We start from the raw sequence: 15,000 nt of genomic DNA on the forward strand, positions 1-15,000 counted from the left end.
CTCTTTGGAGTCGTAGAACTTCAGTACATCTAGGACGGCCTGAGGGTTTTTCTTCTGCTCCAGCTTGGTGATGTTTGAGGTCTGGAGCAAACGAGCCCACTGCTCTGGCATACCCTACACACACGCGTACACACACGCGTACACACACGCGTACACACACACGTACACACACACACACACACACACACACACACACACACACACACACACACACACACACATACACACACAAATAACAAATAAACAAATAAAACGGTAAGGTACGTGTCATAGTAACATCCCCATGAATGCCAGAATGCAGCAGATCATCGTCCAGAGCATCATACTGCCTCCACTGGGTTCCTCCAATAGTGCATCCTGGTACCATATCTTCCCCAAGCAAACCCACTGACCCAATGTAGGAACCGGTCTGTAGCTACAAAGTGTGTGTTCTGTAACTTTCCTATCTCATCCAGCATAAACGTTTTCACACTCGTTCTTCTGTAGGATCAGATCAGACAGGCTAACCTTCACTCCCCATTAATGAGCCTCGTTGCCAGGTTCTCGCCTGCCCTTCCTTGGCTCACATTTGGTAGGTACTAACTCCCCGCTCCACAAGACCTGCTGTGTTGGAGATGTTCTGACTCATCAACGTTGTCTAGCCATCACAATTCGGCCCTTTTCAAAGTATCAGTCAACTCCAAGAACTCACTGGTTGCTTGCTGCTTAATATATTTTACTCCTTGACACCATCGTGAAGAGATAATCAACGTTGTTCGATTCACCCGGCAGTGATTTTAATTTATTTTACGGCTTATATGTTATGACTTCAGTGAAAGTCAGAAAACGATTCATCGGACTCGACTCCTTGAGTGAATCGAGTGATGGTGCTGACTCAGCATGACGATGAATCCTGGGGTCAGAACAGGCTCTAGAATTTGGAGTCATTTTTAGAATCATATACTTTTAGAATGTAAATGTACAGTCATTTGTCACTAACACTTATAAATCAGACTGAAAACCAAAAAGTGGATCTGATAGATGACCTCGATCTTCGAGCGCACAACAGAGAAGCTTTGCTTGCAGAGCTGAAGATTTTATTTTTTTTTTTTTTACAGATCACATGGTCAAGTGTAAACAGAGATTAAACCTGAAATCCTACGTAACGTGCGCACTTACAGTGAACTCTCCGGTGACGGCATCGAAGCCCACGTGGATGGTGTGCTCAAAGTCTGACGGCAGAGAAATCTCCGGACGCTCCTTCTTTTTATTGGCTGTGGACAGACACACAAAAAAGAAGCTATTTTGAAGGGAAATGCAAACGGCAGCAGCTTTAACAGGATTTCATGAAAACGGTATCTGATAAAAACGACACGTTTGCATCTGTGCTGATTGATACGGGTTGACGGCAGCGAGCTCGGTTAGCAGTGATGCTCGGCAACTTTTTGAAAAAGACGCAGTGTCTGGAGTTGTGTGGGAGAGGAGCTCCTGCTGTTTGATCAACCGTTTCGGAGACAGACTGTAAGATGATGACAGGCGATAATAAAGCAGCTGTTTTTCTTTTTCTTATTCTAATTTCGTCTTTCCCCGTTAGGGTTCACCACAGTGAATCGTATGTTTCCACCTAAGTCTATCCTCGGCATCCTCTACTCTCGCACAAATTAAGTTTACATTTACATTTCTGGTATTTAGCAGACTTGCAACTGCAGACATGTTTATACAACTGAGCAATTGAGGGTTTAGGGCCTTGCTCAGGGGCCCAGCAACGGCATCTTGGTGGACCTGGGATTCAAACTCATGACCTACTGTCCAGTAGTCCAACGCCTTGACCACTAGGCTACCACATCCCCTCACAAGATCATGTCCTCATTTAACACATCAATATCTGCTCCTTGTCCTTCCTCTTGACCTCTTACCTAGCAGCTCCATCTCCAACATCCTTCTACCAATATAACCATCTCCCTCCTCTGTCCATGTCCAAACCATCTCAATCTATCCTCTCTGACCTTGTCATCAAAACAGCCAACCTGAGCTGTCCCTCTGATGTGCTCATTACTAGTGTGTTTTCTTATAATGTTACTTCCTTAGTGTTGATGATGGCTACGCATTATGACGCCTAGCAGCGAGAGGTACTCAACCCAGCAGTACTCAGGGACAGAGCTGGGGTCCCGTCATTATGGCAGCAATAGAGATGAATGACAGGATATTAAATTCAGTCATAAGGATAAAGAGAAAAAGCACAAAACATTCATCATTCAGAAGAGCTCGGATCTGATTTGCATGTTCATACAGACCTTGATGCTACTTTATGAAAGGAGTTTGTGTATAAAATTGCCTCGCTGAGCCAAATGCTGTATTTTAGGTGATGCAATTTGTATATGTGAAAGTGAAGCTGGAAAAGCCTGGAATCAAACATGTCTTGGCTGACTGAAGAGTCATTTTTGGCTATTCTGTTCATTTCAACCATCAACTGTCCTAATTATCTCTCATTATCTCACTTTGTCCATCTCTTTCTGACTCTGTCTTAGTCTGTATCGCTCTGCCTATGCCTCTATTTGTGACTTTTTCTGTCTCTGTGTCTGTCAGTCTTTCTTGCTGTCTCTCCCTGTATCTCTCCTTTCTGTATCTCTCTCTTTCATGCTCTCTCTCAATCTTTGTCTGTCTGTCCGTTTTTGTCTGCCTGTATCTCTCTCTCTCTCTCTCTCTCTCTCTCTCAGTCGCTCGCTCTGGCCAGCCAGCTGCTGTGTGCTGGATGTGGTGTGGAGGTCAGGCTGGATATGTAATGTTAACTATTTGCTAGCAGGAAGCTAATTAACAGAGCAGGCCTGCTGAAATGCGAGGCATTCTCTGCTCATGACTTTGTACTGATTAGCCCGTGACTCTCAGGCTGCCAAAGGGCTCTGAATATAAGCCTTTATTCGCAATAAAAATAGGAATTTAATATTACATGAAACCACAAAGAGAAAAGACATTTTCCACCAACCCAGAAACCTCAAAATAATATAAAATTGAATAACTCCTACTACTTTGACAGTCTTCCATATAACTACCACAGACATTCCGGCATTTATGGCGACTCACTCTTATCTCCTCCTCCAGTGAGGATGGAGCGGATGGAGCGGTCCTTGCGCTTCTTGTCCTCGGGATTGGGCGGCAGTGGTTTGGAGGTGTGGTTCATTGCGCTCGGCTCTTTGATCCCGGATCCCATCATGGTGCTGGTGTTCCTCATGGGCGGTGCTGGTGGCTTGTCTTCCACTTCTCCGTTATCGGACATCACGTAGTGCAGGAGCCGCTAGCTCTGAGAAAGAAAAAAAAAGAATAAATAAATATATAGAAATTTGGTTTATAAAGGGTACACATACATAAATATATAAATGTGTTTTGTATAAATAGAAATATATGTATTTGGTAGTTTATTTAAACAAGTATGGTCCATCATCCATGATCTGTGCTAGCCTGTGTAGCTAGCCTGTGTAGCTAGCCTGTGTAGCTAGCCTGTGTAGCTAGCCTGTGTAGCTAGCCTGTGTAGCTAGCCTGTGTAGCTAGCCTGTGTTGCTAGCCTGTGTTGCTAGCCTGTGTTGCTAGCCTGTGTTGCTAGCCTGTGTTGCTAGCCTGTGTTGCTAGCCTGTGTTGCTAGCCTGTGTAGCCAACAAGTAAAAATCCATTTCACACCTAAATCTTACAGCATTAGATTACAGCATCCTGAGTTTGTTATCACATACAACTTGTGGGAAAATGTAGCTTCTGGTTACACAAACTGACTGCTCTCACACTGTTATAATACTACATCTGAAAGCACATGAGAAACTGCATAAACACGTCTACAGACTCGTCACGTTTTCGCTAGATATCCATTGCTGATTGTAAACAAGAAGAATATACGCATCTTAACATGTTCACGTGTTCGAGGTCTGGCAATAAGTAAACATGTACAAATTCAAGAATCCCTGCATGCATCAAATAAACAGAAAGTCATCTCACAGAAGATCAATTTAATATTTAATCATTTATACAATACAGATCCAATACAAGTGTCCAGGTAACAGCAACTGGCTGTGAAGGTGTGTGCTAGCAGAAACACCTTGCAGTATAGCTGTGAGCTCCTGACCAGCCTGACGTGTGTGTGTGAGAAAGAGTGTGTCGATTTTCATGTATTGCAACCTCAACACAATAAAAAGTAAACAATGCTTTTTTTTATTCCATATATTTACACTTCACACAAGCCTGACTCAACAAACGATGGAGTCTTGACTATGCATGTGATGCTTGTGAACCATCAGAGAAAAACACACACACACCCTGCAGAGCCTTCCCTCATCTCCTCTCCCACACACTCCCCTCCTGTGAGTTCAAACAAAAAACATTATGTAATCCGCGGTCTTATTTTTGGATCTGTGTTTGTTAGTTATGTGACAAGGAAACATGTTACATGTCAGTTATGTTACAGCAAACTAACACACTAGTGTACAATACAATAGGGCTGATTTTAGAGCTCTATCTATCCATCTATCTTGATAGAGATATACATTATCAATCATTCTACTTTAACCTTTCATGATAGATAGATAGATAGATAGATAGATAGATAGATAGATAGATAGATAGATAGATAGATAGATAGATAGACACTATCTGCCTACCTACCTATCTATCCATCTCTCTATCCATCCATCTATTTATCAATACTGTCCATCCATCTATCTATCTATCTTTCTACCTCCTCTATCTATCCATCATTCATTCCATAAATCCATGCAATCCATCTTCCTTCCTTCTCTGGTTATCCACCAAACCATTCCACCCATTTATAAATCTATCCAATCCATCTTCCTTCCTTCCTTCTCAGACTTTCCCTCCATCTATTCTGTCCATCCACCCATCTTCTCTGACTATTCATCCATTTCCCTTATATCTATCCATCTAGCTATCCACCCGTGGTCTTCAATCTTCTTCTCAATCCATCTACTTATCTACACTATCCTTCTTTTTATCCACTTCTTGTCTTTTAATCCATCCATTATATACATACGTATACATTCTATACATGTATACGATCTATACATCAATCTATTCTTTGTATCCATCCATCTACTAAGTCTCTCCATCTCTTAACTACATCAGCCGACTCTACAGACAAATTCATCCATCCTACCCCTTCACCCGTTCACACACAAACATCCATCTTCTCTGTCTTTCCATCCATTGCCTGTCTAATCAATCGCCAATCTACTCTTTCCATCCATCTCTCTATCCATCCACCTCCTCAGTTAATCCATCTCCAATCTATTCTACTCCATACCTACATGATACCTACTCCATTTATTCACATTATTCATATTTCTACCTCCCTCCTTCTACTCTCCATTCATCCAGCCATCCACCTACTCTATCCATCCATCCACATAACAAACATCAGGTATTTACAGGGATTCTACTGTACCGTCAATGTGTAGTTCTGCTGATAACCAGGAATCCCAGAAGCGTGTGGCATTGTGTAGTCTTTTCATGCCATAAATAACACTCATGTCATTATTTTATTTATTAAATTAAACAAAATGGCTTCTTTCATGTTGTTTTTTTTAGCAGTAAAAGGTGCAGCCTTACCTCAACACATCTTGGACTTCAATTCAAAAGTATGTATTCTAGCAACAACTCAAGACCAAAATATTAGAGACAGTGCAGGAAGCTCCTCTGAGTCTCTGAGTGTCCTGGGAGTGTGAGTGAGCAAATGTGTGTGTGTGTGTGTGTGTGTGTGTGTGTGTGTGTGTGTGTGGTTGAGTGAGTGTGCGAGTGTGTGTTTTTGAGGCATCTGAGCCCTGCCTCGTGTGATGTCACAAGTGACCAGGTGGGTTCGGTTTGTGGCTGTCTGGCACAGTGACTCACATAAATTGGGTAAAGTGATGACACATACACAAACAGAGACAACACAAAGAGACAGCTTTATTATTTCCCTCCACAGCATGTCCTGAAGTCTTTGTACCACAGCAATGTGTGTAATTCTTTTATTCATTAATGACTGATGCTTTTAACCATAGCTACAGTTTCGCATCCATCCTTCACCACCTTAGTTTTCCTCCCTCGCTGTTAATAAAGCGAAAAACGCACCATGTTACAGAGAAACTGTAATCAACAAAGTCCTCTGTCCTGAAGACCTCTGCAACGGAAAATTACTGTGCTTTAAAACAACGCCGACACCTGAGACCTGGTAAGGAACCGCCTGCTATAAAGAGACGTATTTATTATTGTAGAACACCACCACTTTTTCCTGGTGATTATTATTACATTTATATTTCAGGCATTTAGTAGATGCCCTTATCTGAGCGACTTACATTTATCTCATTTATACAGCGGAGCAACTTAGGGTTAAGGGTCTTGCTCAGTGGTCACAGTTTGGTGGCCCTGGGATTCAAACTCACGACGTTCCGATTAGTAGTCCAACACCTTAACCACTGAAGAATAAGCTGTATACATTCGAATCACAAGTGAACTAGCTTCTGTTTAAAGGGCTGTCATAGAAAATAAACCTTCATATGTACAGTATTATGATGTCATTGTCTCATTTTTGTCACCTGACACAAGCTTAACAAACAGAGCATTCTTAACCATTTCAGTCATGTGGTAAAGATGGTTTTAAAATAAATAAATGCATGTTGTTATGGTTTACTTTTTGCTTATTTATTATGGCTGATTAATGAGGTCGTTTCTTTTTGTCCAAAAAAACTATTTTTGCTTTATATTTCATAAAAAGCCCTAATACATATAATACAAATCCAGTATCTTTTTAAAGTATTAGCCATTTTATTAATTAGAAGCAGAAAAGTATCATGTGGTGCGACCTCCATTACCTCAATTCTGAAAACTTGTTAGAAATAGATACAGAACGATTTAGTATGCATGAGGCTACTTTCTTTTATTGTTTCTATCACACCGACTATTGACTTCTTGATTATTACAATGTACATCTCTTTTTAACATTGTCCATGTAGAAATGTTTTGTTTTATTGTGCTCTAGACTTCTGTACGTTACTGTAAAAAAAAGGTATATTATTTAATATGTAAGGGAAACTTGTGGTTGTGCCACATGACACACACACACACACACACACACACACACACACACACACACACACACACACACACACTTTGGTAGCAGCTGGTGACAGCATGTACTATATGCAGGCTCTGCATGTAAGAAGCAAAACACTCACACTTCTGTGAGAAAACCTGACCCCAAAGTGCCCCCCCCCGACACACAAACCATCTAACAACCTACAAGACACACACAGGAACACACAGCACTGCTCAAACACACCATCAGGCTGCTGACGCTTATAACAACCCCATAGACCCCTGAGACAAAAGAGAGCGACTCACATTTCATACCCAGCTGAGACTTTTAGCAGAGTCCTGTCATCACTCTGGTCATTTTAAAACACACTCACACACATGCGCATACACACACATGGTACCTAGAAAGAAAAGAAAAAAAATAAAATAAAATTTTCCTGGACAATTGTACTTATTTGTAGGGGGAAAATTTTTTTTTACACAAACACAAACACACACAAACACAAAAGGCGACACTGTGTGAACTCCAGCACAGTACGAGGTACTCTAACAAGTGCCGGTGTGAAACAGGAAGTAAGTAATAAAACCTTTGACCACTGTATCAGTCACTGTAAGCTTTGTTTCTCGTCTCCCTCAAACACACCCACACATACTTCACATGAGCCTCTGTGTCAGGTGCTTCGGCTTAAAGAATAGGTTCTTATTCATGCTACATCCATATTACACATAAAAACTGTGTCAGACTGAGATTAACGCACGTCAGCGGCCTTCGAGAGAGAACCAGGTTCCAGACACGTCTTGAAAGCGAACACAGGCTTCTGTTCACTAACGAACAGCAGGTGAGTGTGTGGTGATGAGAACACACCCTGCATCTGCAGTTCAGGGCTGCAGTGTGTGGATCAATAAAAGTGTTCAGGATCAGTGTCTGCATTCACACTTGGCATTAAAATGCGACCTGGACCTGGATGTTGTCCACATACACATGGAAAAGTCAAGTGTAAACACGTTTGATATGGGAATGTTATCAGACTAACTGTAATCGGATCTTAGTATAATGTAAACCCAATTCATCCATCGTGTCTGCATTTACAGGCTGACATGACGCAAAACCCCACCCACTATCATTTCCCTCCCTCCTCTCTCCCTATTCGCTGCATGTAGATGTGATCTCGAGATACAATCCAGGAATCGGAGTAGATCGCAAATATAATCCCATGACTGAAAATAGTTTGTAGAAGGAATCCCACCACTTCGGGACGATTTTGCGGATTTTGCCCATGAGATCCGTTCAGATATCCAGATGCAGAAAGCCACGTAATGTTGACAAGTGTAAACGCGCCGTGTCCTGATTGGCTGATTATCCCGATCTGCTTGATCGGATTACTGTGATCAGATTTTCTCTCAACAGATCCACAAGTCCTTATGTGTATGTAAAAACATCAACAAAAAGTAACATGTTCATTTGAACTGTGTAGAAAGAACTACAGAATTAACTAGAATTATGGAGCAGGACTTTTTTATGCTTTTTTGTTCACTTTTCCACCCACTACCTACCAAATGCAAAGGGTGAAGGCTAACTCGTACTATCTCCAAGAAAGAAAGACAGACCTAAAGAAAGTATCTATCAATCTATCTTTCCATCCATCTATCTGTTTGCCCCGTTCCACATATATGAGCTCAAAGACAACTGGCTAGTGTCACTTTAATTGACAGTAAAGAGAGAGTGGCCAAAAAGCATGGACAATTTTGCTCTCTTGGTTTCTGGCCTTGTGATCTCCTTCTCCTTCTTTCTTTTTTTTTAGAGTCTAAGAGGAAATGCCAACTACATGTGGTCTTTGAGGACAACAACCTCCTAATCAATACACAATCGTCAGACTGTACATTTATAATCACACCCTCCAGTGTCAAACAGATGAGGATGAGTTCCCTTTTGAGTCTGGTTCCTCTCAAGCGTTTTCTACCCCCAACTCATAACCGTCAGTCATCACTGTAAACAAATTGTATACATGGTCTGTGACTCAGTGCTGTAGAGTGACTTGTTTTTGAATCACAAGACTTCAAGGGAGTTTTCCCATCTGCACATCATTGAAGGCTGATGACTCAAGATCACAGCTTCGATGAAGGAGGCGTGTCCTCTGTGCCTCTCAGCTTCAGTGAACGTGAAGAAGGCGTGTCCTCTGTGCCGGTCAGCTTCGGTGAACGTGAAGAAGGCATGTCCTCTGTGCCTGTCATGTCCAATGAAGGAGGCGTGTCCTCTGTGCCTGTCAATCCCAGTGAAAGAGGCATGTGGCCTCTGTGTCCTTTACTGTCATGCACAAAGGAAAAACCGGCAGAATGACAAACCTAAACACAAACCCAGTGTGTTAGTCTGAGAATGTCAGACTAAGGAGGTACGTGTGATACAAACACACTCATCTCTGTTTTTGGTCTGCAGAGAGCAGACCGAGGTCGTCACTCTTAGTCACACTTGTGTCTGTTCAGCTTTCCCTGAGTCACACAAAGTGATGTCATTATGGATGTCTGCTAAAAATAGCACTCCTTCTGTATCTTATGTTCTACTGTTTCTCGTGTGCAAGGACTGTGCTGGATAACGCTAACAACATTACGCTGTAGTGCCAAAGGAATGAGCTTTTTAAGTCCTCGAACATTATGCTGCGTATCTTTATATATCAGGAAACCCTATAAGCCTTCAAAAAAATACAGCATAAACAGGAAATGACAAGTACATGGACACTGTATGATTAACACTGTCCTGGCTCATATGTGTTCCACGAGCATCTGCCTTTTTTCAGATGTGCCGTCCACAGCCAAGACTCGCATATGGTGCTTCGCTGCTGGAGAACTTAAACCTCAAACAAAACACACGGCATGGACACACGCTCCGGAATATCCCACCAGCACTACAGTTACACTGTGTACTTATTATATCAAACCACAGACACAAAAAAACCCTTATAACTAGAACACAGTAGCATCGTTTCGCTGCTTACAAACTGCCTACAAGATGAATGAGTGAACAAATTCTCTAAATAAAGTCATTATTGGCATCAGAGAACAGCAGCTCGGCTACATGCTCAGACCCATTACATTCATGACCTTTCTAAGACCTGCTGTAATATATGGCACTTAGAGCAAATACGGAAAACATTCATTAGACAACAGAGACTAGTTACAGCCAGGTCAAAGCACAGGAACCTAAGAAGTAAAGAACTAAGCCTAAGAACTAAAAATATTAACATTAATGAGGTGCACACAATATACCCATAAACAGCAGAACAAATCCTGACAACACACACACACACACACACACACACACACACACACACACACACACACACACACATAGTTAGTACATAGTAAAACCTGTATACATATAATACAATAATAAAAACCAAAATAAACCTAAAACATTCTCCCTATACTATGAAGACAAATAAAAGCACTTATATATGTATATAATATATATATGTATATATATACACACACACACACTAATTTTACTGATGAGGAAACAGACTGTTATACATTTAATTGATATCTTGTACAAGCTGAAATGTTGAGCTGTCAATCAAAACACAATAATACTTTAGGTTGTAAACATCATTTTATCAACATTGCATATATGTGGATTGCCTCATTTGGCCTTTTTAATGAATAAATAAATAAATAAATAAATAAACAATGCATTATATAGATTCTTATGTAATATAAACAGATAGCACTTGTTTGCTACCTGATGAATTCGTTCGTTCACGCTCTTCACTTAAGCCTTCGACAGCTTTACTTTCCTGAGGCTCACAAACAGATCCTAACACAGAAAGGCCTTCAAGGTCTACAACACAAGGTTAGAAAACAGACACCATGGGCTTCAGATAAATAGTAAAGCAGGGCATTTATATAGTAAACATGTACTCAGTGATGCTCTCCCTCCCTCATGGCTGCCTCACAGTGAACTCCGTGCTGGAGTTTTTCTGCTGTAAAGCCAGTCATCTCCTGGGAAAACGTTGCGCAAAACCGATATCTAAACTGGTGTTTCAGTGTAGACTCATGCCCTCATGAGCAGAGCAAAACAACAAAACAAACAAAAACAAACAACACAGAGGACCACAGGGAAAGAGAAGAAATTGCTGATGTTCTTTGTGATGTGTGCAGAATTAATGCTGAAATCATCCCCTGCATGTTCTATCCCCTCATTCCTGATTCTGCAGGCCCCGCCCTGACACCACATGCCCCGCCCCATATGCCACAAGCCCCGCCCCCACGCTAACAGGGTTCAGTCTTACGTCAAACCCCCTCCGATCTTTTTATTTTTTTAAATAAAAAGAATAAAATAAATAAGAATAAAATTAGAAGATGATAAAGAATATATTAGGAATAGAAATCGCCTTCATCAGTTTTCTGTTATGAAACAATCAGGGAAAGGCAAGGATGGATGGATGGATGGATGGATGGATGGATGGATGGATGGATGGATGGATGGATGGATGGATGGATGGATGGATGGATGGATGGATGGATGGATGGATGGATGGATGGATGGATAGATGGATAAATGCTTCCTCAACGCTATTCTTATTCATGACTTAAGCACAAAAGAGGACAGGAGCTGTTCCAGGATGTCATTAACTGACCACACTGAGACGAGGTTCTTTCACTCTGCATGGCTTCTCTTCCCACATGGCTGAGTCAGACACAAACACACCACCACACACACGCTAGAGCAAACACAAATCAGGAAGGAGAAAACGAGGGTCAGGGCAGAGAGATTGCAAGGTCGTAAAGCTGCCGTTTAAAAGCCGATAAGCGGTCACTGTCGAGTCAATGTTAGTTTTATGGCTGTCATGACTAGCCATAGAGGGTCACCACAGCTGATGTGTAACGTAATGGAATTGGATATGAGGGGTATAATAATGCATGAAACATTGGAAAACACACACACACACACACACACACACACACACACACACACACACACACACACACACACACACACACACACACACACATACTCTTGATCTCTACTGGTTTAATCGAAGAGTCATCAGCAAGAGTTTAGCAAACATCAGTATGTTACTGGAACTACTTGCAAATGTGTGTGTGTGTGTGTGTGTGTGTGTGTGTGTGTGTGTGTGTGTGTGTGTGCGTGCGTATGTGTGTGTGTGTGTGTGTGTGTGTGTGTATGTGTGTGTGGAGAGAGGGAGGGTTAAGATTGAGAGACACAGTGTGTGAGAATTAGAGGGAGCTGGAGAGAAGAGAGACACAACGAGAGTGAGAGCAAGACAGAGATGGAAGTGATGGAGGTTGAGATGGAGAGAAACAGAGGGACACTGTGTGAGAGAAAGAGAATGAAAAAAAACACAGAAATATAGAAAGAGAAGAGGGTGACAGGGAGACATATATGGATAGACACAGAGAGAGAGAGAGAGAGAGAGAGAGAGAGAGAAAGGGAAACACAGACAGACAGACAGACAGACAGACAGACAGACAGACAGACAGACAGACAGACAGATAGATAGATAGATAGATAGATAGATAGATAGATAGATAGATAGATAGATAGATGGATAGAATAAAAAAGTTGCAATTGTTGGCATACAGTAATGGTGTAAAGTGGAAAATAAAACTGTTCTGTGCAGATTTATAAGAAAATAGCCAAATCCTCTCTAAAACCATTCTGCCTTGAGATTTTGGGTCACACCCATAGTGAGAATAAATGATGTGATTCCGGCTTCAGAATAGCCGACACTGTTTTTATCTCCATAAAAGATCTGTTTTACACTAGATGTGAGAGAAACAATGAATTCAACTCCATCAGAGTAGCTCCCTCCGTTCTCATCCCTGCATGACTGACTGATGACTGACACCCAGCCCAGTCTCCTCATCCCGCTGCCACGAGACATAAAACAACCTGCACGACTGAAATGCCTCGTCTCTAACCTCGGCACATTTAATGCTTTCTGTTTTCACTGCCATCTTTAGTGAAAGGCGATCTGCAAAAGCAGAATGAGGAAGAAACCTTGAGAGCAGCTGAGACTGGAGAAGGGAAGCCCCTTATCACCAACACCTGACACAAACACACACACACACACCCCAACTCACTTAGAGCAGTATGCAGGATTTAGGAGCTTGACAGATAATGAGGAGCAAAGTAAAATTGAAATCAAATTTAAAATGAGTGACTTCATTAGAAATTAGAGGAAGCATTTTGCTGGTCACTCGTGTAAAATGAAAAAAAAAACCTAAATCAGCTTGTGACAGCATTTTCTCCTCAGAGCTCTCTCTCTCTCACACACACACACACACACACACACACAGGCAGACATAAACATGTCCTGCAGACACAACAACCGCTCCCCTTTTTCATGTTCAAAGGAGTAACGCTGGTGTCTAATGAACAAAGTGATACAGAAAAAAGCGAGACACCGCTTTGTAATTATTCAGAAGGAAACGACTCCCTACAACCGTCTGTTCCGTGCGTGTGTGTGTGTGTGTGTGTGTGTGTGTATGTGTGTGTGTGTGTGTGTGTGTGTGTTTTCCAGTGTTTAGACACTTGTCCGTCTGTGTTAATTAGAGTGGACTAGTCAGGACAAAAAGAGAAGCAAAAGATTAAAGGGGGAATGAAGGAGAGTTGAAGAAGAAAAAGACAGGAGCCAAAAGGACAGGAGAACTGGAGCTGACGGATGTGGACGTGTTACTGTGAAGTGGAATAGTTTACATTTATATTGCAGAAATAAAATGCAAGCAGCCTACAGGAGACCAGGTTAATGTTATAAAACCGCCCACTTTATTCGGAACACCTTCAATGTGTTCATTTATCCAATCAGCTGATCATGTTTCAGAAGAGCGGTGCGTACAAATCGAGAGCATCGGTTGATGTTCACATCAAATATCAGAATGAGGAGAAAAAAAAAAGGTTGTTGGTGCCGGTTTGATCATTTCAGAAATGGCTCAAGTAACCACTCTTTGGAAGTGTCGTGAGCTGAAAAAACAACCCAAACTTACCCAACCTTGAGGCGTTTTTTTTTGTTTGTTTGTTCGCTTAGATACTGTAGCTAGATTTAGTTTGATTTGCCCTCACTGGAAATAATAACGTAATTGTAACAGAGAAACAGGACATAGTTAAAGGCAAAAAAAGAATTTCTGGAAACTTAGAGCACGCAAAAAATTGTCATTTCAACAAATACTTTTCTTTCGGGGTGTCAATAAATTTGTCACATAAGTATTTGTGAGAAATGGTGAAACTGATTTTGTCAGAGCAAAGATGAATCGTTTCTCTTTTTGTTTAAGGGGTATTTTTTAATTGTTTATTAGCCCAATAGCACAAAGTGAATGGAGAGGGTATGAGTTTAAATTCCCAGGCCTACCAGAGAACAACCCAATGTAAAGATCATGAGCAAAACCTGTAATTCTGTATCACCTCGCACCAGCGTCTCTCCAGCGTGTCACTCGTGATTCATCACAAAGTGCAAAGCGTCTTCATCTTTAGTTGAGTGCTGCCATGATTTCTCAGTAAGTCTCAAGTTTATGCGATATAGCTGTACAATATTTACACAGGACTGCCTAGATGACCATGAATCAGATATCTTCCAGCTAGACATTTTTACCATTTTGAAAAGACATGGTTTGCTGTTTCTTTTTATTCACAGCCAAAATAGCAACTCTATTTGAAGAAAAGCCGACAGTTCGAGCCTTCAGCAACACGCTAAGTATAACCAAGTCTCTCGATGCTGCAGTAATCATTTTTTTTTTTTTTTGCAAAGTTCACTTGAAGTTTTTCGTGTTGCTGGTTTCACCCACTTTGGGGCTAACAATAGCTTTCCTTTCTGTCGCTGGAGCTCAACAACTCATGTTGAAAATAAAAAGCTACTTTGCCCATTCGGTGCCAGCATGAGCACAGGCTAGCGGCTCAGTTACTGTTTACTGCTTAATGAAGAAATAAATGAATAAGTGTGC

At 41.4% G+C, this 15,000-nt stretch overlaps 1 protein-coding gene across 9 annotated transcripts in view; it reads right to left on the reverse strand.

The window, feature by feature from the left end:
- The window catches only part of pak1 (p21 protein (Cdc42/Rac)-activated kinase 1), a 63,074-nt gene that overhangs the window by 17,080 nt on the left and 30,994 nt on the right, over window positions 1-15,000 (reverse strand). For 6 of the 9 annotated variants that reach the window (XM_027145006.2, XM_047822266.1, XM_027144746.2 and 3 more), the window contains 3 exons: window positions 3,061-3,277; window positions 1,159-1,253; window positions 1-114 (listed from right to left, as the gene is read on the reverse strand). The exon at window positions 1-114 is cut by the window's left edge and continues 34 nt beyond it. In XM_027145006.2, the coding sequence (XP_027000807.2) occupies window positions 1-114; window positions 1,159-1,253; window positions 3,061-3,253 (402 nt within the window). In that variant the 5' untranslated portion in view covers window positions 3,254-3,277. Of the gene's footprint in view, window positions 115-507; window positions 877-1,158; window positions 1,254-3,060; window positions 3,278-5,583; window positions 5,729-7,353; window positions 7,449-15,000 lie in introns of those variants that run through there. The other 3 variants (XM_027145102.2, XM_027144832.2, XM_027145175.2) reach the window with 3 other exon arrangements.

This window comes from Tachysurus fulvidraco, chromosome 13 (genome assembly GCF_022655615.1).
Source record: "Tachysurus fulvidraco isolate hzauxx_2018 chromosome 13, HZAU_PFXX_2.0, whole genome shotgun sequence".
In the NCBI taxonomy this organism is placed as follows: Eukaryota; Metazoa; Chordata; class Actinopteri; order Siluriformes; family Bagridae; genus Tachysurus; species Tachysurus fulvidraco.